General features: G+C 38.8%; 1 protein-coding gene across 9 annotated transcripts in view; it reads left to right on the top strand.

Moving 5' to 3' along the window:
• NAV3 (neuron navigator 3) overlaps nucleotides 1–24,123 on the top strand; it is a 1,008,138-nt gene extending 984,015 nt beyond the window's left edge. For all 9 annotated transcript variants that reach the window (XM_069764543.1, XM_069764542.1, XM_069764540.1 and 6 more), the window contains 6 exons: nucleotides 1,364–1,515; nucleotides 4,552–4,623; nucleotides 4,843–5,039; nucleotides 9,914–10,032; nucleotides 10,507–10,707; nucleotides 21,708–24,123. In XM_069764543.1, the coding sequence (XP_069620644.1) occupies nucleotides 1,364–1,515; nucleotides 4,552–4,623; nucleotides 4,843–5,039; nucleotides 9,914–10,032; nucleotides 10,507–10,707; nucleotides 21,708–21,827 (861 nt within the window). In that variant the 3' untranslated portion in view covers nucleotides 21,828–24,123. The remainder of the gene's footprint in view (nucleotides 1–1,363; nucleotides 1,516–4,551; nucleotides 4,624–4,842; nucleotides 5,040–9,913; nucleotides 10,033–10,506; nucleotides 10,708–21,707) is intronic.
• Nucleotides 24,124–26,688: the final 2,565 nt, after the last annotated feature.

The following is a 26,688-nucleotide window of genomic DNA, read 5'->3' as shown; positions in this document are numbered from 1 at the left end:
CCTTTAAGATCATTGACCCACAAAGAAGTTTCCATTTTCTACTGGCTAGAATAATGCAACATGCAGCTGTGATCCGTCAAGAGCAATATAAACTTTACAATTACACACTTGGGATGAGCATAACATTCACAAAAATTAATTTTCCAATACGGATTGTGTACCTGATATACAGTACTAGTATTGCTTTCATCTTCTCTCCAGGAGCGCACCGCTGCCAGACCCAATGCTTTGCAGGGGGCAGTTCACTCATTAGTATTGAGCATTCAGACTGCCGACATTTTCATGCCACTAGCCCGAACTGAGAAATTTCCCATCCTGCTAGCAGGGACAGCTTTGAGAAGAGCAGGGGCAGTAAGGCTGGTTGGAATCAGACAGTTTCAGAATAGAATGAAGCTTGCAGCCTATTAGTGGCACATAACACTTACCCGGGTAATCAACCGCTCAGAGACTGCAGGGTGGCCGGTTAACCTAGTTAACGAGCTGTCCATAATAAATTAAAAATCTCTGTGTTTTTGAGAATGAATAGGATTTTTAATAAGAGTTAAATTGCAGATTCCCTTTAAAGAGAACCTTTCATTCAATTCATTCTGCCTTAACTTAGTCTCAGCTCTGGTTTTGGATATTCTAGCTATAGGACTATCAGAAATTCTGTAGCATTTTGGAAAAAAATATTGTGCAGCCAGGCTTGGATTCATGCTGTCCACAATTTTGGCAGCGTGAATCACATGACAGGTTCCCTTTTAGCTGTTCCTTATGGTGATCTCACAATATTCCCTCTAAAGTGTACCTCCTATTTCAGAATCCATAATACATGACTCGCTCATCATATTTTCTATATTATACTCCATTTCTATAATACACATAAGCTATTACTTCCAGCAATTAGAAGAATCTTCGCTGCCTGTTGCTACACTTACTGGGGGTTCATGGAAAACCCATCAAATTATTGATACTCTAAGAGCCATCGCTAATGCAATTAGTAATAAATCATGCTATTCAATGTAGACACATCCCGATGTAATCTAATCTAAGTGTTCACATTCTCATGCCTATATGGAAATGCGACAGTTATTGTTTCCTTGTAACCTAGCTACTTGAAGAAGGTTTTCGTGTGGATTTCTAACTACGACATAAGCATTGGTCTGTCTGCTGATCAGGATATGAGGCGGCTTCTCTGCTCTCCTGCATGTTTAGGTCATTACTGCTTTTTGTAGGAAGTTTTCAGTCTATAACAATGTATCAGGGAATATCATAATGCAGTTCCTTTGAACACATATCTGTGGATATTTTATGTTTGTAATGATGCAATAATTAATAAACATTTCATCTTTGTTATCTTTTTTCTCTTTATTTTATTTTTAAGGAGTTGCGTCAGTATCTAGCCAATCTTGCAGATCAGTGCAATGCCGATAATGATACTGACCCCCCACTAGTGATAATCTTGGACAATCTCCACCATATAGGATCTCTTAGTGATATATTCAATGGATTCCTAAACTGCAAATACAGTAAATGGTAATAACTTTGTTAATGAAACTATTTCCTCATTGCAATCTTTTCTTTTATAGTTGATTAACACATTGTGAAAATGTATGTGTGAAGAAAGTTCATGTATCTTCACCCCAATTCATTTGGTGTTTATGCCAAAATTCCTTGAAAAGCTGCAAAGTTTTGGTTCAACTTGAAACTGCAGCAAAATTTTGCAGCTTTTGGCGCTTTGACGTCATACTTGGCTAGCTACACCAAAATGGGAGAGGCTGGAGCATGGCGCCAGTCTAATTCTTCAAAATTCACGCCTCTTCAGTGGCATTAAAGGGGTTTCTGCTACTCAGACAACCCTTTCTCAATGAAAGAAGAAAATGGTAACAGGTGCACCTGTTCATCAAACATCCTTTCCTGCCTCCACTTTTCCCTCTATTATAAAGTTGTGGTTTTAAACGTGTTTCAATAAAAGGACTTGGTCTTATTTGGAGCTGGAAATTACCATTTGATTTATTCGTCAAGTCAGGACAAATTTCCATGCTCTGCACTCCAAGATACCACATGAGGTGAGCTGGCATTCACTTTCCTTTATTAACCCTTTCTCAATCCCTATGTTTTTCCCGAGTAAAATAATAACACTTATCCTAACTGCCGTTTCTGGTGTTATTCCAGTGATGTTGGCACTGGCTTTCCAGGGGCTTGCGTGACATTGTAATGCCACGCAATCCCTGCAGCCATTCAGTGCCGGCTTCACTCTTCTCTTCTACTGATGTATTTCTCATTCGGAGGAAGTGAGAGCTGCATCGGTTCTCTCACTTCCTTCAGATGTTTTGATTTGTCCAAAGGAGAGTGAAGCTGGAATGCTGATGCCACAGGAAGTGAGTATAACTATTACTATTTTACAGGGAGGGGCGGAAACAGTGGTTGAGAAGGTGTCTACCAAATAGTAGACAAACCCCTTCATTTCACCAAAAATGTGTTCCAGTATCTGACTGGAGTAATATTTCTTACGGTGGCTATAAGAGGCACACACCAATTGTAAGGTGTGACAAATTCATTAAGAGACCTCTGAATTAATTTGCCATGCCTTACCCCAGCAGTTCTGATCATTAAACTTGGGGCTATTGGGTTTCCTCCCCAAAATATTCCTAGAATATATCTGGTATTGAAACGTATCCACATTTAACTGAAGGCTGGTTTACCAACAGATCCTAGAACCACAGTTGTATGATATAAAAAAATAAGGGAAGAAAAAAGGTAGAAAAGCAAAAATGAAGAACTGCATATATGGAAGACTCTGCATTGTAATGAATGATCAGTTCTTAATAGCCCAGTTGCTGATTTTCTCCCAGTAACAATTTGTCATACTATCTCCCATATTGGTTTCTCTGTAGTGTGAGTATGATAGATACCACTAATTATATATGATGAGACTACTTATGTTGGTTACTGTATTGCTGAGCTTAATATTTTGTGATTTTCATCTTCTAAATATTGCTTTCATTTACCATCTACTGTAAAATCCATTTATGTCAAGATGATTGTTTATGAGAGTTTTTCTTTAATTGTTCAGATTTTGAAATTAAAAATGGCTCTAGAGTGCATGAACATGTATATCTTTTATCAAACACAAGTACTACCTGTCCGTATGTTTATTCTACACAACAAGTCGCATTATTCTTAAATAAAAGCTGTACATTGTCATGTTTTTTCATGTTTCCTCTCATAAGTGCGTCCTAAAATGTAGCAGGTATATTGGAGATCTTCGGCATGTCTAAGGATATATAAGTGATCTGCTAAACAAAATGTTTTATAGTGTAATATCAGCTCTTGAAAATGGCAGGGGCAGAGCAGGACAAGTGGACAAATTGATAAATAAAAATGTAAGAAAGATAGATAGATAATAGATAGGTAGATGATAGAGATAGATAGATAGATAGATAGATAGATAGATAGATAGATAGATAGATACATAGATAGATAGATAGATAGATAGATAGACACATATAAAAATGTAAGAAAGCTGCAGAGTAAGAGAACCCTCTCCTGGAATGTCTCGCAAATCCTGTCCCTTTATTGCCACCTTTAGTTGTACGTCCTTTTTACGGGATCTCCTAAATGAAACTCTTTCTGACCAAATTTGTATAGGTTTATTTTACACTAGTTTTCTTTGTACAGTGTGAGGTCAATGGAAAATTTATGTTTGGTTACGGTTTCCTGTGGAAAAATTAGCTGTTCGCCATAGTTCCCAGGAGAAGGCAGATGATTGCTCCTCTGTGTGGATCTTGTAAAGAATTGTCTATCCATGCAAAAATGAAAATTGCTTACAATGTTGTAAAATAGCACATACTAACTTTACCTATCCCCTGCTGCTCTTGTTTGGATACATCTGGACCTCTGCTGGTCTCCTTTTTTCCTGCTCTAGTTGTGATGTCTCAACACTGTACATATTACTGCTATGGCCAGTAATTGGCTGCAATGGTCACATGTTCATTTTGAGACAGGAGAGAGCTTCAGCTTATCATTAATGCGGTGTGTGAATTACTCGAGATTTCTCGAGCATGCTTGGGTGTCCTCCGAGTATTTTTTAGTGCTCAGAGATTTAGTTTTTCTTGCCGCAGCTAAATGATTTACATCTGTTAGCCAGCATAAGTACATGTGGGGGTTGCCTGGTTAATAGGGAATCCCCACATGTACTTATGCTGGCTAACAGATGTAAATCATTTAGCTGCGGCAAGAAAAACTAAATCTCCGAGCACTAATAATTATTCGGAGGACCCCCGAGCAGGCTCGAGAAATCTCGAGTAACGAGTATATTCGCTCATCACTAGTATTAACTACATATTTTAATATCTAAACCAGCTCCCTTCCCTGTGATGGCCTTTCATGGAAAGTGAAGGGGGGCTGGCTAGATTCTGAAGTTTACAGTCAGCCAGCCCCTTAAAAGATACCAGCCTTAATTGATGTAAAATTGTATTGAATAGTATTCAAGCTTATTCATTCTGTATTTTTCATATGTGTAAATTCATGCTTAGCCTATTTATTAACGATCCTTGTTTTGTTTTCCAGCCCACACATTATTGGAACAATGAACCAAAGTATTTTATCATCTCCAAATTTAGAATTACACCACAATTTCAGGTAATTTGCTTGTGTAAAATATAATAATATTTGTAAAGAATATTTTTGAAACTACTTTATCATGTAGTTAATGAAATTTCCCATTTATTGTTAAGAAAGAACATGAAATACTTTTAGAAAATTATGATTCAAATGTCAATTCGAGGAATATGCAGCTAGTGATATTAAGTTTGTTGTTTGGTCAAGTTTCATATATAAATCAGATTCTCTTTTTTTTAGGTGGGTTCTATGTGCTAACCACATGGATCCAGTTAAAGGTTTTCTTGGAAGATACTTGAGAAGGAAGCTCATTGAAATAGAAATAGAAAAAAATTTAAGGAACAACGATCTCATAAAGATAATTGAATGGATTCCTAAGGCATGGCACCATCTCAACAGCTTCCTGGAGACACACAGTTCCTCAGATGTCACAATTGGTAATACACCTGCCTGAAGAGCACACATTTCTGCAAAGCCCAGTACATTGCATTTAATATATGTTGTTGAATGATTAGTTGTATGCAGCAAGAAAATCTTAGAAAATGAGACATACATGAACAAACATGCCATTTTGTCCAGTCTTGATCTCACTGTTTTATAATGGGACGAGTAAGACAAGATTGGATATATATATCCTGTAAAGATACAATCATTAGGAGACAAAGTCTGAATAATATTGTATTTATACACTCACCATTTACTTGGATACCAAGTTCATTTTTGCTGAAATTCTTTACAACCTTAAGAGACAGTTAAAGACAATGGTACTTATAAGCGCAATATTAAATATAAATTATTATACAGGTTTAAATTTAACAGAGTTTTTGTTACCTTAAATGCTAGTGTTTGGAATCCTGTGACATCATTAAATCGGTATTTCAAAACTATTAAGTTGACCCTCTTCTATAAGATGGTTGATCGCTCGCTGATCACTGAGGTCCTGACCTCTGTCGATCCAGAGCCATGATTTTGGGATCACAGGGGGTCCCATAGGCTTTCCTATGGAAAGACGATAACTTGCCATTTTGGGGATAACGCTTTAAATGGAGCCTGCCGGCACACAATGACTTTTCAACCCAAGTACAGGCACTCGATGCACCATTGGCATGACCAAACAGTTCAATGCACCTTCCCACCTACTTGTTTTCTCTCTACCTCCACTGCCCCTTTGATTGATAGCTCTTGCTTTATAACGCCAGAAAAGGGCTGAGATGGATGGAAAATAAGCAGGTGGGAAGGTGCACTAAAGTGTTTGGCCACACCAAGGGTGCACCGAGTGCCTGGTTTGTACAATCATTCTGTGTTGACAGACACTCCTTAATGTATTACAGTATGTCTGTGGTGGCAAATTAAAAGGTGTCCTCATGGATGTCTAAGAGACCATTGCTGACTCTCTGCTATTAAAGAACCCCATTGAAGTGCTTTTGTCACAGTAGGTAGTGTCATGGGCCCCTTCCTCTGTGAAACCTACAGTAGATGCAGTGGTCAGTAGAGACCTCGGTCTTTGAAGTGTTCAGTGACTAGGATTGGGTATGAGAGTAGAATGTTAGCTGTAGAATACACCTAGCACACCCAAGTGATGGTTCGGGTTCTCCTCCTGTGCCCTCATCATCTCTGCACTGTAATCGGTTTGGTGTTTGCATTAACTACTTTTCTGCTGCAATATAATAGTACATCAGAGTATGAGAATGGGATAAACAGCCTTTTTTGCTTTCTTATACTATAGATTTTTCTTCAGTTCTGTTATTCTAACACTTTCCATAATTTTATATCTGCTCATCTTATATGCAATTGGTTATCATGCTTGTTATGCTATATAATAATGCCATTTCCGTATTTTTCTTCTCATTAAGCTCTCCGTACAAGGCACAGATTTCATACACATTTCATTAGACACGTCAGCGTTAAAAACGTTTCAGCAATTTACTTTATTTTTTAATAAGTCAGTCTTCATTTTGTCTTGGGTGCTCCGTGTACTGTGCTTTCTGTTTCTTATCCCTTTGTCTTATCTGTCCTTATCTGTTCAGCCACCTTACAATCCAATCTGAAACACTGGAACTTGTTCAATCTTTTATGTCAGACACATGGAAGGTTGCTGAAATCTAGATAAGCTGCATCTACTGCTCCACACTGATCTATTACCTCAATCGTCCAGTCAAAAAAATCAATTTCAAGGTTTGAGTAATATGATCTCCCCTCGCTGCAAGTCACTGGACTTTGGATTTTAAACAATTCTTTCTTTCAAGTGTTTTTTATTGTGTTTACACTTCTGAAAACAAGGTCACTGACTTGTAGCTTTCTGCCAGGTATTTTACTCAGATTATTTACACTGTGAGGGTCACATCGGCACACATTTTCAAGAGTAAAAAGCAAAGTTTAACTCAGTTACTTATTCTTAGCTATGAAGGAATTTTCTCCATCTGTCAACTTAATGAGATACTATCATCAGAAAAGGACCTATTTTGGTTTACATGTGCAGTATTTCTGAAAAAAACTCTAGTGTGTTTTTCATATCATAATCTTTATAAACAAAAATAAGCAAAATTGGCAATCTTACAATTTTCAGTCATTAGGGCCATTTTAGGCTACTTTCACACTAGCGTTAACTGCAATCCGTCACAATGCGTCGTTTTGCAGAAAAAACTTGTGCTTGCAGGATGCGTTTTTTCCCCATAGACTTGTATTGACGACGCATTGCGACGGATTGCCACACGTCGCATCCGTCGTGCGACGGATGCGTCGTGCTTTGGTGGACCGTCGGGAGCAAAAAACGCTACATGTAACGTTTTTTGCTGCCGACGGACCGCTTTTTCCGACCGCGCATGTGCGGCCGGAACTCCTCCCCCACTTCCCCACACCTCACAATGGGGCAGCGGATGCGATGAAAATCTGCATCCGCTGCACCCGTTGTGCGGCCCAAACAACACTAGCGTCGGTAACCTCGGCCCGACGCACTGCGACGGGCCGAGCCCGACGCTAGTGTGAAAGTAGCCTAAGACTCATACTTACCAGGAAGAATTTTCAGCAGGCTCCTTATCAGCACAGGCAGAATTGTAGAGGTAGTTGACACAGGTTGTTATAGAGACACAGCTGATAACACAGGATAAACCTTTCGCAATAGGAAATGTCACACTTTACCCCACTTCACCCTTCCTTCATAATGACCTTTGTACAGGCTTATTAGATACTTCAATACAATATATTGGGTCAGAGTTTGTTCATTAAGACTATTGTACTATTGTGTTGTAGATTTATTTTATTTTTTTATACGAATTGTGATGAGAAAAAAAATGCCCCCCAAAATTAATTTAACAGAAATACCTAATTTAACAAATTTAGTTATTTTCTGATTAAAATATTTATATTATATTAATATACCGGTAATACTTATATTTAAAAGTAGGGGGGGGGGGCTTTCAACATAGTAGTTGGTAAAAGAAAATGATCACCTTGATTTCCGCCACACAAAAAAAGAACAATATATTTCTACTTGAGTGGGTCTCTTCTGCTTCTGGGGTCGATAGTATCTACAATGGTTATGCCCATGCTCAAAACCATGCTTCATGTGTCCAAAGTGGGCCTGTTCTATAGTAGACAATTCTGTGAGTTTTTTTGCAGTGTGGTTAAGATTTTCCAGGCAGGTAGCTGCTAACTACCTGCCTGTACTGTTGGGCACCAATCTCTGCTGCCTCAGAGAGGTCATGGACTTCTGTTGTCTGTGATTCTGCTGCATTATTTTGTCTCACAACAACAGAGCAGATCTTCCTCTTCCAGTTTAGTCTGTCAAAAGGACATCACTGTTAACGTCATGCTGATTGACTGCTGGCTCCCTGCAGTTAGGCAGCAGGTAGCTTGCTCTCAATTAGCATAGCATCACCATAGACACACTGTCAACAGAGACCAGTGGAAAACAAGAAGCTACTCTGTCGATGTGACATCACAACAAGCTGAACAGTAAAAAGCAGGAGTTGTCCGTGACCACTCTGAGCCAGCAGAAATTGTCGCCATGCAGAACAGGCAGGTAGCTAGCAACTACCTGCTTATTATTTCGTAGCCCAATAACAAAAAATAATCAAAGTCACGGATAAATTCTTTAATCGTTTAGACCTTTATGTAAATTGTAATGGACAAGTCCTAAGGTATAATTATGACAATGATAACTGTTGAAACTATAGCTATAATATGACCCAATATGCTGTTATTGGGTCACAATCATATTCATTAGACATTCAAATCAATACGGTTTTAGCAAGAAATAAATTTTACTTTTCTCAACGTTTGTTGCTTCAGTGTTTTCGGATCTTTTGCTCAAATGTTTCTATGCTTACTGAACTACAATTTTAAGTGTTTATTTATTTTACTCATTTATATAGCACCATTAATTTCACGGTGCTTGACATACATTATCGGCATTGTCCCCATTGGGGCTCACAATCAAGATTCCCTATGAGTGTGGGAGCAAACTGGAGTACCTGAAGGAAATCCACGCAAACACGGGTAGAACATACAAACTCCTTGCAGATGTTGTCCTTGGTGGGATTTGAAGCTAAGACCACAGCGCTGCAAGCCACTGAGCCACCTTGCTGTCAAAAATTATTTCATGTTTTGACCCATATTTTTCAAGACTTCTGCATATTGTCTGGCTTGATGAATATTATCTACTGGACTAAATCCTGACTGATGGCAACCTATTCTTGTCTAATCTGTACTTGGAATTTATCACAATTTCTGTTTTAGTGTGTCCACGTAGTTTCTGAGAATTGAACACAGGTTCTCAATGTGGGGTTTACCTAGCTCAAGGCCAAAAATATCAATGTTTTACTCACTGAGCCACTTGGTTATCACTTTTGCCTTGTAAGATGATGCTCCTTCATGGTGGAAAAGCATTGTCCCTGGAGGATGTTTAGATCCCATTCTTTATTTATGGCAGTGTTCGTAGGCAAAATTGTGAGTGATTCCATTCCCTTGAATGAAAAGTACCCACATGTGAATTGTCTCATGCATTACTGTATATTACAAGTCTCATGGTAGAGCCACCTTTTCATCTCCCGACAACAATTTGATCAGATATTACAAACAGTATGAAAGTGGCTTCATCACAAAATATAACTCTGCGGGAAGTATAGGGATTGTACTGCAGAGTACTGGAGTAAAGTTATTTTATCTGATGTAACCTCCTTCACACTGTTCGGGACATCTAGACACAGGGCTTGGCATATTTTATTTAGCATATTCTTACTAAATTAAAGTACCAAAAATTTAAAATCACCTTTTAAAATTAATCAACACTTTGTTTGTTTGTTTTTCCCAGGTCCTCGCCTTTTCCTTTCCTGCCCAATGGATGTGGATGGGTCCAAAATATGGTATACAGACCTTTGGAATTACTCTGTCATACCATATCTCCTAGAAGCAGTGAGAGAAGGACTTCAGGTATAAAGTCAAGTTGCCAAAGTTACAGTGGATTTAGTTAACTGTGTTCTTAAATATACCTTTAGTTTGGTGGGGATGCTGGTCCTGAAAACACTACCGACCACTCAACCCAATCCGTGATGGTCTCAGGATCCAGACTCTCACTGATCTACGAGATGTTTAAGAGACCACCGAATATAAAAAATGTCATCATTATCACCATTTCACACTATGCAATAATTGCAGACTATACAGATGATTCCTTCCTTGCCTTTGCATGTTTTTCATGAGAAATTGAAGTTATTAATCAAATTCAAGCAAAGGTAAGGGTGAGTACATTTCTGCAATGTTGATATCAATAGTATCACTGTATAAATGTAATTTTTTTATTAATAAATTAATTTAGTGCACATTAGTTACAAACTGAAAAATGTTGACAAATATTTAATTGCTTAATATAAGAACCTATGATCTACATGTGCATTGCGTTTACAGATGTATGGTAAGCGAACCCCTTGGGAAGACCCAGCAAAGTGGATAACAGACACGTTTCCTTGGAATTCTTGTTCATCTCAGCATGAATGTCCAGCCTTACTTCAGTTACGGCCGGAAGATGTAGGGTATGATGGGTATGTCATCAAAGAGGGAACAGCCTCCAAACATGTGCCAGAGAGTGACAAAGACGGAGATCCACTGGTAGGTTGCATGAAGGCATCACACTAAATGCTTTTTAATGACGTGGGTTTTTTTTTATAGAAAAAATCGTATTGTGACTAAAAAATAATGAATGAGGAAAATAGAATTGAAAAAAATATAGTATAGAATATTTCATAGAACATCTTTCTAAGTTTTTGATTTTTTTCTGAACTGAATGCTGAATAAGAAGTGATATTGATTGGTAACTGTGTCCAAACTGGTAAGTTACCGTTATTTATCCAAAAATCTTTCTATTAGGATAGCAATAACTTTTAACCAGTTTGATGTTTCCTGCCAACCATGGAACTAGCAAGCACTTGGCGTAGCAATATGGAAACTATACCAGAACAGCAAAAACAAAGAAGCCTTATCATATGAAGATGAGGAACTTTAAGTTTCATTTTATTTTTTCACAATAGTTCCAATGATTTGCACTCCATGGAGAAATGGAGTAATTAAAAATCACATCTATATTATAATGAAAAAATCAATTTTTAAAAAGGTTGTGCAATATTTACAATTTTTGTTTGGTAGAAGACTTTACCAAAACTAAAGAGGTTACCTCATGAATGATTTTTAGATCAAAACTTGAGAAAAGTACACTCCCTGACAGACGTTATATCGCTTATCCATGTTATGTAAATAAAAGCTTATAACCTGACGTTAAATTCATCCATTGGTTGTATAAATTATTCTTTTGAAAGCTCCAAAATGTGGTTTAGATTGAGAAAATAAATTGGCATCAATGCAGAAATATTGATCAGTTAATGGACACAGAATGGTCAGATTTTGGCAAGACAAAAGTTTTGTCACCCACAGAAAGTAATGTGATATTCAAACAAATAATTAACTTAAAATTTAAATATATGTTGCATAACATTGGTGAATGAAGTTGTGGTGCTATTAGAGTCATATTTAATATTTTGTGTGACGTCCATGAGCTTGAAGGACTGCATCCATGCGGTTCAACAATGATTCATACAATTTATTAATGAAGTCATCAGGAATAGCAAAGTATGCAGTATTACATGCCCCCCAGAGCTCATCTAGATTCTTTGGTTTTGTCTTCCAAGCTTCCTGTTTCATCCTACTCAAACATGCTCAATGATGTTCATGTCTGGTGACTAGGCTGGCCAGTCCTTGAGCACCTTAATCTTTTTTGCCTGGAGGAACTTTGTTGTACAGATGGATGTATGAGAATTTGACCCCTTTTATGATTTGGAATATAAGAGGTAGCTAATACTTCTTGATATTTTAGGCTATTGATATTGCCTTCCACATTGCAAATGTTTTGCACACCCCATACTGAATGTAACCCCAGACCATGATCTTTCCAGCACCAAATGTAACTGTTTTCTGGGTGTATTTTGGATCCATATGGACACCAGTAGGTCTCCTGCAGTATTTGCGGTGGCTGTGGTGTAATTCTACTGAAGATTCATCAGAGAAATCCAGCTTCTGCCACGTTTCCAGCGTCCATCTGTTTAGCAGGCTGTGGGACTTTGCAAATGCCACACGGTTTTTTATTTGCCTTTTTTTTAGTGCTGGCTTCTGGGCACTGATTCGACCATAGAGGTCATTTCAAGACAGAATCCTACAAACTGTTCTAGCTTATTTTCTTAACCTAAACCACATTTTGGAGGGTTTCAGCTTTCAAAAGAATAATTTATACAACCAATGGAAGAATTTAACGTCGAGTTATAAGCTGTTATTTACATAACATGGATAAGCGACGTAACTTCTATCAGGGAGTGTAGTGAATTGCTATTAGTGTTTCTAACAGGCTATAAACAGGATTATTCTCAATCCCTCTCTGGCAGATGACAATATAGTTCCCTCCTACTTTCCTTAAGGAGTTGTCTTCAGAGTATCAGTCTCCTTTCCTCTTTGACACCTGAGAATATAATCCCTTCCTAATTTTCTGCAGAAGTCTGCTCAGTTTTACCACTATGCTACTGCAGATACTTTGCTCCGTGGCCTGCTTTCTCAGGGAAGAAGCCATTTTTATTGGCTCTCTGAGGGTGAATATGCAGTGGCCTGGCTGCAGAGGACGTCTGATCATGTGTCCCCAGTCTCAATGCATTCAGCTGGCACATTGCTGTGTAATTTGAAATTCAGGTGATGCTGTATTGTATAAGAAAATGTCCTAACTATTCACTAATGGCAGCATTTCATTTTACCAGTATATTATGCAAATATCACTTCTGAATTCAATAATGTAAAGCTTAAATGAATGCACTTTAGGATCAGACCAGTTCCATGCTGTATAGTAGGTATTTTACCAGTTACTCTGGGAAATAACCGCTGAGGGACAGCAGATGGCAGTGCTGGATATTTCTTTCTAATGATGCACTTTGAATACATTCTTTACCACAAGTGCATTGTTTTCCTCAATAAATTGGGCATCTTCTAAAAAAAAATCTGAACGACATCATCGAGCATGTTCCACCAAGAATTCCTCTCTAATTAAAATGAAAGTTTTATTCCAGATGCCAGGCTTTGATTGTATTATCATTGTTCATGGGAATGGTTTTATCTCCTTCAATATAAAAAAAATACCCATGCAGTTCCTTTGAAGGGATAATGCATTATCAATAGTCACATGGGTGTCCTAGATATGAATCTAGAACAGCCAGCATGCGATCAGAGCAGGCTTTGATTATTCTTTATAAATTCAGTGCACTGTGTATTGGAATCCTATGAAAGACTCGTGAGGTTCCATAGGGCATAATACTTTACATGGCTGAATGACATTGACAAATGCACAACCACATCCCCCCTCACCTAATATTAACATTTAATCACGTATACTTAAAACATTAAAGATACATTGTTTAAGATTAAATCAATGTAATTCCCTGTGACTCATGCCATGTGCATTGATCTACAATGTCTGCACTGCTCACAATTATGATTAAAAATGTCTTTTTATTTTATGCCGCCTTCCTTTTGGTCATATGTCTCAGTGAAAATCTTTCAGCTGCTTTCTCAAGAAATTGCTGCATAGATATTTAGCATTGTATGCATTTGAAATCCAAGCAATTGAATAAGAGACATCATAAATTTCTCTTTCTGTTCTCTTGACTGAAAAATACAGAATTCGAGCCTCCTGAGATGTGACAAGATACTGGATCAGTCCAAGTACTCACTACAAAATTCAGTGTAGTACATCAGGGGTCCCCAATCTGTGCGTAGTGAGCCACATGTGTCCCATGGGCCCATGATGTGTGGCTCACCACTGTCACCAGGTGTAGCAAACAGCTATGAAAACATCATGGTACAAGTGTGATACGTCCTCCTGGGAGATCTGGGGTTAGGCAATCTTTATGTATTGTGATTCGCAGGTCTTCCATTTAGCCTGTGTGTTTTGTTTCTCATATTAAATGGACTTTGAAGCTTTTGGTGTTGAAGAGGTTAATGACTTTTTGTATGCTGGTTAGTGACATGCAGCTCCATCTTACAGCTGCTCCTGACCTGCTTGTTTTCTCTTTCTACATAAAACTTGGCCAGACCTTCTCATTTCTGCCTGTGGCAGTTTTGCTTCCTGGCTTGCTGGAGTTGGTGTGCTGAAGTTGGAGTTCATAGTTGCTGCTGGAGATTGTTGTCTGCTGTTTTTGCATGTGTGCTATCTCCATTATCCTATTCCCATTTGGTTTGTACATTCCTATCCTTCCTTTTATTCCTCTCTGCTCTTGGTGTTTTTGTATCTAAGTTGCTTTTTGTTATCCCTAATTGTCTTACATGTATATACACTAACATATTTGTCCCATGCCTCCTTGGGGAGGGGGAGGGGACAGCTTAGGCCAATTACAGGAGCATAGTAAGGTTGGAGACTTGGGCCTCTCTACCTTTAAGAGTACCCACGGGACAGGGATAGTTAGGGTCCAAGTACCAGGGATACAGTAGCTTGATGCCCCCCTCTTCTTACCGAAGACCATCATAGCGTGACACATCATCTCCAGATGGTGACTTTTGTGAGAAGCCCAGAATAGAAGAGAAGATCTGGCATTGGTGTAGGATGATAGTGTCAGCTAGAGAGGTCCTTGAAGCTGGATGCAGTAGTCTGGTGCTTGATGTAAGGATACCAAATGATGGTAAGGTTGTCACACTTGGATCTAAGTATCCTACCTATAAGGGAGGGCGCACAAGGTCTCAGTATTCTTTCTGTGAGGAAGCTTTGCCTGTCATCTTACCTGTAATGAGGAACTCTAGGTGTCACTACAGTTGGGGGAAAGGTTGCTGGATATGGGTCACTACCATCTCGCAGAGCTGCATGTTTCCCTCAATGTAAAAAAGATTGGCGACCACTGCTCTTCATATTAGACTCAGTTCATCATTTGCAGTTTTTTTTCTGCTAATCCACTTTTTCTTGTCATCCTGTATTTGATTGTTTTTTTTCACCAAATTCATCTACATAGCACACAAGGGTCATGAGTTTTGTGCAGAAATCAAAAATGTTGTTTATTTTTTTTAAAAAATCACATATTACTGGAATATGTCTCAAAATGAGAACAAAAATATAAGAAATACACAAAATCACTCCAAGGTAAAGGATTTGCTTTTGAAACTTTTTAAAAAGTTGCAGTTGATGAATGAACTTAAAATCATTTTGAAAGACCAAAACTCATCGGAATGAAATACTATAACTCACATGAAAGGAGGAACTGAACAATACCTACCCTCATGTGAGACCATCTATCATTATATCTATACACTAATGGGGAAATACTTCCCAATATCTACCACTGTAGTTATAGCCCCCAGCAGTTTATAATCACACTGCTTGAGGAGGTATTACATTGATGTACAGTTAGGGCCAGAAATATTTGGACAGTGACACAATTTTCGCGAGTTGGGCTCTGCATGCCACCACATTGGATTTGAAATGAAACCTCTACAACAGAATTCAAGTGCAGATTGTAACGTTTAATTTGAAGGGTTGAACAAAAATATCTGATAGAAAATGTAGGAATTGTACACATTTCTTTACAAACACTCCACATTTTAGGAGGTCAAAAGTAATTGGACAAATAAACATAACCCAAACAAAATATTTTTATTTTCAATATTTTGTTGCAAATCCTTTGGAGGCAATCACTGCCTTAAGTCTGGAACCCATGGACATCACCAAACGCTGGGTTTCCTCCTTCTTAATGGTTTGCCAGGCCTTTACAGCCGCAGCCTTCAGGTCTTGCTTGTTTGTGGGTCTTTCCGTCTTAAGTCTGGATTTGAGCAAGTGAAATGCATGCTCAATTGGGTTTAGATCTGGAGATTGACTTGGCCATTGCAGAATGTTCCACTTTTTGGCACTCATGAACTCCTGGGTAGCTTTGGATGTATGCTTGGGGTCATTGTCCATCTGTACTATGAAGCGCCGTCCAATCAACTTTGCAGCATTTGGCTGAATCTGGGCTGAAAGTATATCCCGGTACACTTCAGAATTCATCCGGCTACTCTTGTCTGCTCTTATGTCATCAATAAACACAAGTGACCCAGTGCCATTGAAAGCCATGCATGCCCATGCCATCACGTTGCCTCCACCATGTTTTACAGAGGATGTGGTGTGCCTTGGATCATGTGCCGTTCCCTTTCTTCTCCAAACTTTTTTCTTCCCATCATTCTGGTACAGGTTGATCTTTGTCTCATCTGTCCATAGAATACTTTTCCAGAACTGAGCTGGCTTCTTGAGGTGTTTTTCTGCAAATTTAACTCTGGCCTGTCTATTTTTGGTATTGATGAATGGTTTGCATCTAGATGTGAACCCTTTGTATTTACTGTCATGGAGTCTTCTCTTTACTGTTGACTTAGAGACAGATACACCTACTTCACTGAGAGTGTTCTGGACTTCAGTTGATGTTGTGAACGGGTTCTTCTTCACCAAATTAAGTATGCGGCGATCATCCACCACTGTTGTCATCCGTGGACGCCCAGGCCTTTTTGAGTTCCCAAGCTCACCAGTCAATTCCTTTTTTCTCAGAATGTACCCAACTGTTGATTTTGCTACTCCAAGCATATCTGCTATCTCTCTGATGGATTTTTTCTTTTTTTTCAGCCTCAGGATGTTCTGCTTCACCTCAATTGAGAGTTCCTTTGACCGCATGTTGTCTGCTCACAGCAACAGCTTCCAAATGCAAAACCACACACCTGGAATCCACCCCTGACCTGTTAACTACTTCATTGATTACAGGTTAACGAGGGAGATGCCTTCAGAGTTAATTGCAGCCCTTAGAGTCCATTGTCCAATTACTTTTGGTCCCTTGAAAAAGAGGACGCTATGCATTACAGAGCTATGATTCCTAAACCCTTTCTCCGATTTGGATGTGGAAACTATCATATTGCAGCTGGGAGTGTGCACTTTCAGCCCATATTATATATATAATTGTATTTCTGAACATGTTTTTGTAAACAGCTAAAATAACAAAACTTGTGTCACTGTCCAAATATTTCTGGCCCTAACTGTATACCAGCAATACATCAAACCAGGACATCAGTAACTATTGTGGACTCTGTATTTTTAATGAGCACAATTTTTTAATTATTATTATAATGAATAATTAAAAGTTATACTTTATTGTCTAAGGATCTTTAGTTAGGGTCTGTTTGCCATTCGGCAAATTGGTAATTATTGACTACGGCATTTAAGATGTTAACAGCGATGGGTGGATCGTGATTGCACTTGCGCCTCTTAAGGGAACAAGTCAGCTGATTTCATGTACCGGAAAACATGCGGGTTCATCGCCGGAGCCCACATGGAGTGCAGGGACATGACCTATAACGTATACATACCTCATAGGTCGTGAAAGAGTTAAATGTGATTTGTACATTTTTGTTATTGTTTTTATTTTTTGTATAACTATTATTGATGTGCGAACGTGCTCAGATAAGATGTTATCCATGCATGCTCGTGTGTTAACCGGGCATGTTCAAGTAAAATGCTTGAGTCCCCACGGCTGCATCTCTTACGGCTGTTTGACAGCCTAACAAACTGGCAATCCATGCATGTGTTTCGGCTGTCAAACAGCCACAAGAAATACTGCTTGGACCCAAACATTTAATTTGAACAGGGCATAAGAACCTTGCTGCTATATATTTTAATGATTATTTCTTTAAATATTGCTTTAATCTGTTTATGGTATATGAGAGAATAATTTTGTTGGGAATTTCTTTTAAGAAGCTATTTTGATTACCGTAAGGCTACTTTCACACTAGCGTCGGAATCTCCCCATCGCAATGCGTCGGGCAGAGATTCCGACGCTGGCGTTTGATGCACTGCACAACGGGTGCAGCAGATGCATTTCTCCGGCGCATCCGCCGCCCCATTGTGAGGTGCGGGGAGGTGGGGGCGGAGTTCCGGCCGTGCATGCACGGTCGGAAAAAGCGGTCCGTCAGGAGCAAAAAACGTTACATTTAAAGTTTTTTGCTCCCGGCGGTCCGCCACAACACGGCGCAACCGTCACACGATGGTTGCGACGTGTGGCCAAGCGTCGCAATGCGTCGCTAATGTTAATCTATGGGGCAAAAACGCATCCTGCAAACAACTTTGCAGGATGCCTTTTTTGCCATAAACGACGCATTGCAATGTCTGGCAAAAACCGCCAGTGTGAAAGTAGCCTAAGTTCATCCAAGTTGTCATAAAAGTCTAAAAGTGAAGGCCCACCCCAGAAAACTGCAGGGTTTTTTTTTTATATTTTTATTGGCACTGTAGCACTGTATTTCTATTACAGGGTTATGCCGATGAATATAGGGGAGAGTTTATAATTCCCAGCAAACCAAATTTGTGGGTAGGGATAAAGGGACATTGCCTACAACCTCCCAACAAATGTGCTATAATTTAGGACACAAAACTCTCATACATTGTTTCTGAAATCTAATAGCTGGCACTGGTTTATAATAGCTGGCACTGGTTTATTATTCCTGTGCTCCAAACAAGCACCATATTTATTAAGAGGTGTCGGTATTCGTACAAATTTTGATATACCTTACTCCAGTGGCTTGAAGGACTGCAAATGCCTTGGTAAATTTCCACTATATTTTTAAATCAAAACACACTGGCTGCTTGCATCTGCCTCTAGAAGGAGCTTAGTAGCTTTCTTCATACTTTTATATATTTAAAGGACTTGTCCACTACTTGAGAGGTGAGTATTTTTTTTCTTTTTAAGTCAGCTAATATAGCATTTAGGAAGGGATTGTCAGAGAAGTTGACAACCCATTTAGCTCAATGATAAAACATTATTAATATTATTATTACTAGATGGAAGCCTGATGCTATCACATCGGAAGGGTGGTAATGTAATGATGGGGCAAGCATGTGGCGCTGTTGTTGCCTAATGGCATCCTGTGATAATCTAATGAATTTTGCATCAGGGGACTCATGTGCTTGACGCCTACGCAACGCCTATGCATTGTTTTTGTCCCAGCGATGCTGTTGCTCTTCGAGAGTCTCATTTGCCCTTTGTTGTCTTCGACGTTGTGCCTTTGCTGCTTTCCTTTGATTGTCATTGGCGTACTTTTTATGAGGAGTCATGTTGAGGTTGATATTTGCTTTTTAAAGGGGTTTTCCCAGAAACCAAAGTTAATTTAAAAAATTGACTGTGTCTGACCGTGTACCAAACATACCACAGGTCCAGGGCAGAGGAGGAAGCAAAAGGAAATACTGACATTACAGCAGGAGATCGCAGAGGATACATTTTGTGAAGTAAAGTACTTTTAAAAGTAAAATAGTGAAATATTTTACCTCACAAAATGAATCCACTGTAATCCCCTGCTGTAATGTCAGTATTGTCTTTTGCTTCCTCCCCTGCCCAGGAGATGTGGTATGCACCGTACATGGTCAGACACACTCACCCCTGTGTCTAACCATGTACAGAACATACCACAGCTCCTGGGCAGGGGAGGAAGCAAAAGACAATAGTGACATTACAGCAGGAGATTGCAGAGGATACATTTTGTGAGGTAAAATATTTTTTAAAAACAGTCAGTGAAATATTGTACTTCACAAAATGAATCCACTGTGATCCCATGCTGTAATGTCAGCATTGTCTTTTGCTTCCTCCTCTGCCAAGGAGATGTGGTATGCTCCGTACATGGCCAGACACAGACAATTTTTAAATTAACTTTCGTTAGTGGGATAACCCCTTTAATGTGACTGGCTTCCTGTGCCTACAGACAAGTCGCGCATCTACAGCCGGGATCAGCTGAATGATTCACTGCACCTGCGCGGAATTCGCACAGGTGGAGTAAATCAGACCGCTGTCATCTTTGTGCAGACAAATAGCGGTGGTCAGGTCACATTAAAACTGTGCATGCGCTCCTCCTGTCCAAAATGGCAGCAGTCAGTGAATCATTCGGCTGATCCCGGTGGCGGAATGCTCGCAACAGTGTTCCACTAGTGGTACTGCACAAGAGGCTGCGTGAGTGTGTGTTTGAGTGTGTGTGTGTGTGCGTGTGTGTGTAGTGCGTAAGGCATATAGAGTGTGTGTGTGTATGTGGTGCGACAGTGTTCCGCTGGTGGTACAAGCAGCAGTTTCCATATTGAGACACCCATCACTTGGGTGTCCCAATATGGCGGTCGGTGAACTTCCTCCGCTTGGAATTCTGGGATATGGTGACATCTGGACAGAACAGGAAATTAAAACACAACAAGGCAATTATATAAATAGATTATTATTAATATTATGTAAATATATGTCTTTTGTAGGAGATAAAAAAGGAGCTGCAACAACTATAAATATTAAAAAATGTATCAGTACAGAATTGTGGAACTAAAATTACATTATGATAAATGACAAATATTCAGTTTTAAGACTCATCAGTGTACATATATAATAAAAAAGTAGGGCAGGACTCACTGGGGCTCATTTATGAAAACTAGTGTCCTAGAAAAATGACAGTTGGAGTCTAGTTTCTGTAGACACATCATCATTCCAGTCTAGTGTTCATACATAAGCCCCACTGAGTGGAGATTATAATTGTATCCACTCCTTCAGAAGGGTAATAATCTGTATAGGAATAATTCTAAAGACTGAAAGTGTAACGTTTCTCTATATTGATTTAGCCTTAGACTAAAGTGGAATATTGCCTTTTATAATATCGTGTACTTTGTGCCCCCCACCTTCATATTAATAGAGTGCCAGCCTCTGCTCCTCTATGCAGTGTCAGCTGTTGTGACCCCCATAATGTGCGAGTTGCTGTCCACTACATTTTCCTTAAATAATGTAAAACAAAAATGCCAACTTCACAACATTACAAGCCACAAATGTCCTCATACTTTTCCAGCCACAATGCCCCAAAGAGGGTCAACCACATTGTTTTCAAATAACAGCAATCAGTATCAGTAGTATGAACAAAAGATTTTTTTTTATCCAAAATACTCATTTCACATCAGTCATCTCAAGATATGTTAGGCCAAAAGACGAAAAATAAGAAATGACACATCTGTACATTAAAGTGTTTTTTTTTTCTTGGAAACAGAAATTCATCTAACCTTGTTGCATGCCACATTGAATATTCTGTACTTCATGTTAATCTTTTCTAATGCTTTGCTGTCACACTGCAAATGTTAACCAAGAAATATTCATCCTGAAAACCATATAAGTCTCGTTTTAACCTTGTCCTTTGAACTTCTCTTTCTACTATGGAGAAAAACAAAGCTTAAGAATGAATGCACATTTATCTGGCTCTTTGTTGTATTAGGTGGTGTAAACGCCTAATAAATCATTATTAATTAGCATGCTGCATCCAGTTTATTAATATAAAGAAGACTGGAAGTGCTGCTCATCTTTTCATAGATGAATAATCTCATAACTAAGATGGATTGTTGTAGCAAGCTGGACGGACGATGCCTCTGTTCTATCCTTGTTGCCGTTTTATATAACACTTGTTGATTGATTAAGAAGATAAGTCATAGTGTCAATAGGTTTCTGCCTAATGAAAGAACAGTTTTATGGTGTAAAATATCCGATCTGCATGCTTGGTGTAATACATTATTTTCTTATTAACAGATGAGCATGCTAATGCGTCTTCAAGAAGCAGCCAATTTCTCAAGTGGACAAAGCTGTGACAGTGACGGCGCAAGCCACCACAACGAAGGTCTAGAGCCATCTGTTGAGTCAACCCTCTGAGAAGTCACCTCCAGATGGTGTATTGGTATAGAAAACGGTTTGGTCCAGTAGATCACTGCCATTATGGAAGCAGCACAATGCAACACCCATGCCCGAATAACGTGCTGGTAGGCAGGTGACTAGGCTCTGACATTAAGTGAGGTGAAGAAATTGAAATGGATAGATTTAATTTGCTTCTCATCAAGGTATTTGAATATGAATGGAGCAATAAGAATCTCCATTAGTCAACTGGAAAAGGCCCAAGATACAGGGCAAACAAGCAGATTGCACATTTGTTAGCCAAACTGGAATGGTTTAGTTTCTTTGCAAGGTTTACAGCACAGATGTTTGTGTATATTGTGTGTTCTTGTTTTTTGACATTATGTATCAATTGTGCAGTGTTTTTAACCCACTTCAAATCTCTGATGTAAGACATTGTGCCGGTCACATGACTACATTGGTGAGATTGTTGTGTACTGCCTCCATACTAGATGATGCTCCTCAGAAAAAGCACAAAATGTATTTGTGCAACTAGAAGAAAATCTACTGTGATATACTGGATAAGTGCCAATTGTAAATCTGAACTGCCATGCTCTCAATTCTGTATTCCCCCGCGTTGAGTCACTTGCTTCAAATTGTCCTCATTGCAGCTATGGTGTTTTTGTAACCACCTGCTGCCCGCTTAAAAGATTTTATACAAATTACTAAGGCTTCCCCTGGAGATGCTTTCATGTGAGCATTGTGAGTGAAGAATGAAGGACAGGAAAAAAAAAAGAATATAAAGTCATATGGTGCTGACTCATTGCCTTAAAATGGATCTTAATAGTCTTACAGTCAGAGTTCAGAATCCGCTGATGCGTCCTACAGTGTTTCCGTTACCCATTAGCTTTGAGATACTATTTAGTGCAGAGTCTTGCGTTCTTTTCATAAATGAGAACCAGTAATGACTGCATGCTCTGATGTTGTCTTAATCTCAGAAATACAGGTGAACAATAGCACATGTCTACCATAACAAAAGTGGAACAGTTGGTTTGAAAACCTTCAAGAATACTTTTTTTTTCCTTTGTTTAGAGAGACATTTTGGATGATCTCCCAGCAGAGCTGGGGGCACGCGATGAAGCATGAGCACAATTGGATTTTGTTTTTTTTTGCCCTCTCTTGTGTCTTATATTCTAAGCATGTTTGAGTTACTCCTGTTTCAAGTTGGGTTCTCAATGTCGAGTAAGAATGAGGCGGTGTAGAATTTTTAATCTAATTGGGTTGGTTTTGCACAGTGTTTTGGGTGGGCGATGTATATACCTAGATATCATGACAAAAACAATGCCTTGCACCATGCAAACAAGACAAGTTTGTACTTTAATTTGTTGGTGTGTGTTTCATGACTTAATATGTTGCAAACAAATCTACAATGCAACTGTTGAGGCTGTTTTTTTTCCAGTGTGCTTATCCTGTACTTATACTATGCAGGAGATACAATGGTACATCGGCATGTTATTAAAAAAAAAAAAACGTTCAAAACCTACATTACAAGGAATTAGCAGACTTAGAACAGATTGCATTAGACCGGATTCCTGGTACAATGAGAAATGCAATGAATCAACACAATAAATGACGTAATTACATAAGGGCTATGGCATTGTGTAGAAAATATACAACAGGAGCTACCTTCAATATTGTAACTGGTGCTACACAACACTCGTGGCCACCATTTGGTCATCTACTGTAATTCTTCTGCAAGAACTCCGCTCTACAGCTCTTGGCTAAGGCAAGCTTATCCTACACGGTGCTATTGGCCCATTGTACAATCCTAATTATGTCGTGCATGTGCAAACTCCACATTAATCTAATATGTAGAAAGACAAGATATACACCTACCGGCTCTATATATCTTGTCTCCGTCATGTCATCAGGATAAGATTGCACATCTTTTCCTGACGTCTCTGACATGCACATCAGACAGAAGCATAGCTAGAACTTCCTGCAATACATCTCAGTGAGTACACGTCGTTTACAACGAAGAAGAACAATGTTTGTGAAACATTTGTCTGTATACATTTTATATTTTGTACATTTTTTTGATGTAACATATCATGTAAATAGACAGAAGCAGTGAAATAATTCATCTGAAAAGTTTTGTAGTCTTTGTAAAGCCCTTACAATACGTTTTGGTGTAATCAGAATCAATTGAATGATGTATTTTCTATAAGTTGATTGTTCTCCTAGCCTGTAAACCAGCTTGCATCTATTTTTTTGCAGATGTGCGCAGTGTAACTGTCTAAATTATTACTTTGACATTAAAGTGGAATTATTTATTGAATTGTACCATTGTCGTCTTTTCCATACTAGCGAAAAATAGGCGGCTGCTCCTATTAAGATGCTCTTCTTGCGAATCCTATACATAATGAGGAAAATATGTATTTGTAATCTAAATATTAATATGATAATATGATAGTTTTAGAAGAAGATGCAATGTTAAGAATGATTTTATCAATAATTACACTGTATTAAAGTAAATCTCCAGGAGCTCCGTAACCCCCTAAATTAATTGTTTTCCCAATATATACAAAATGTGACCATTCCTTATAGTTTTTCACCTAATTGAAACTTTAATAAAAAGTACCGATCACCAGTTTCGCTTGAAATGCCAAAATCCCCCAAATGATAAGTTTTGCCTAAATTGGATTAATTAAAGAAAAAATTGCCTCATACCACTGTGCAAATGACCTGACTCTCTTCATCAATAGTACACTGTAAAAACGGCAGGTCTCGCAAACAATCCCAGGATCTTTAGACTCTGATTACAGTTACCAATGTGCGCAGGTTTTGGCCTGCATGGCTCACATAATCTGGAAGTTCACAGATCACAGCTTTGTCCTAATGGCATAAATATATACAAAAAAAAGCTGCCAAACGGCAAGTTAAAGGAAGAAAAAAATAGCAGGTATTCAGTGCTTTTAAATACTGACTTACATACGTATCATTTTCACGTTCACAACCAGTCAATTGGGAGTCATCAGAAAATGACCTATTAGGTAAATAAGGTTTTTATGTTAATTGCGTTTTTGTAAATGTATGATAACACTCTTTCAATTTTCTGCATACCTATTCATCTGAAAATTCTAGTGTAAACCTTGCAATATTAGATCCGTCTGTAGAAGGTCTTTGCGTTTAGCTCCAGCGCCTTCTTGATTTTTGCATCTCTGTTATAGAGTGATATGCTTCTCCCTCTAGGACCCAATAGTTACCTCCACCTTCTGCTGCTAATCACACACCTGGGCTGAAGGTTTACATACATTCAATTGCTGCAGCATGTGCGGGTGTTAGTTCATGCTTATCTCAGTCTTATTGGAAGTTCTAGCAGTCAGTTAGTGTCTTCCCTGAGAACTCTTAGAGGATTGCTGGTGTGACATCTTGGTTGTCTTTTCAAGCTAAGTGTTTCCCCCATCTGTCTACTCTCTCCATCCTTAGTTTTTGTGGGGACTGACTAGTGCTGACCCCATCCCCTCTCTATCTAGTGCCTATCGGTAGGGTCAGCCAGGGATTAGGTTCCTGCTTGGTGATAGATACAGAACCTATATAGGGATTTTTAGGGCAAACAGGTTGATTTTAAATCTGCCTAGGGTTCTCCACTCCCCTTTTCTCTAGTGTTTGGGCTCCCCGTTCGCTCTTTCTGTTGTTGTGCACTTACTTATCCTTTACCCAGTGTGATATATGGCTGCTGAAAAGAACAAGAATTTTAGTGACCAGTGTGAAAAATTGCAATTTTGTTATAGTTCTGTTTGTTTTTTAAATGAGCATTTTGGAACTCTAATATTGATGGCCTATCCTTAGGTTAGGTCATAAATATCAGCTCGGTGGTGGTACAACAAACGGTACTCCCACCAATCAGCTGTTCCTGATTCTGGTAATGGCCAGATATGACCAGTTGCAGAGCTAAGCAACACAGGTCTGTCATTTGCATAATTGTGCAGCCAAGTACTGCATATCCTAAGGATAGGCCATCAATATTAACCTCTTTCCGGCATTGGGAGTAATAGTACACCAATATCTGACTCCCTCCCTTTACATTGTAACATAGTTATTAAGGTTGAAGGAAGACTTTAAGTCTATCTAGTTTAACCCATAGCCTAACCTAACATTCCCAAACATGTTGATCCAGAGGAATGCAAAAAAAAAACATGCGGCAAAGAGTAAGCTCCACATTGGGGAAAAAAAATTCCTTCCTGACTCCACATACGGCAATCAGACGAGTTCCCTGGATCAACGCCCTATCAAGGAATCTAGTATATATAACCTGTATCATACTTTTCAAGAAAGGCATCCAGTCCCCTCTTAAATTTAAGTAATGAATCACTCATTACAACATCATACGGCAGAGCGTTCCATAGTTTCACTCCTCTTACAGTAAAGAATCCGCGTCTGTTATTATGCTTAAACCTTCTTTCCTCCAGACGCAGAGGATGCCCCCTTGTCTCTGTCTCAGGTCTATGATTAAAAAGATCATCAGAAAGGTCTTTGTACTGTCCCCTCATATATTTATACATTAAAATAAGATCACTCTTTAGCCTTTGTTTTTCCAAACTAAATAGCCCCAAGTGTAATAACCTATCTTGGTATTGCCGACCCCCCCAGTCCTCTAATAACTTTGGTCGCTCTTCACTGCACTCATTCTAGTTCAGCTATGTCTTTCTTATATACCGGGGACCAGAACTGTACACAGTATTCTGTGTGGTCGAACTAGTGACTTGTATAGAGGTAAAACTATGTTCTCCTCATGAGCATCTATGCCTCTTTTATTGCATCCCATTATTTTATTTGCCTTTGTAGCAGCTGCCTGACACTGGCCACTAAATATGAGTGTGTCATACACCCAAGTCTTTTT

This window comes from Ranitomeya imitator, chromosome 4 (genome assembly GCF_032444005.1).
Source record: "Ranitomeya imitator isolate aRanImi1 chromosome 4, aRanImi1.pri, whole genome shotgun sequence".
In the NCBI taxonomy this organism is placed as follows: domain Eukaryota; kingdom Metazoa; phylum Chordata; class Amphibia; order Anura; family Dendrobatidae; genus Ranitomeya; species Ranitomeya imitator.
This window is presented reverse-complemented; position numbering and strand designations above follow the sequence as displayed.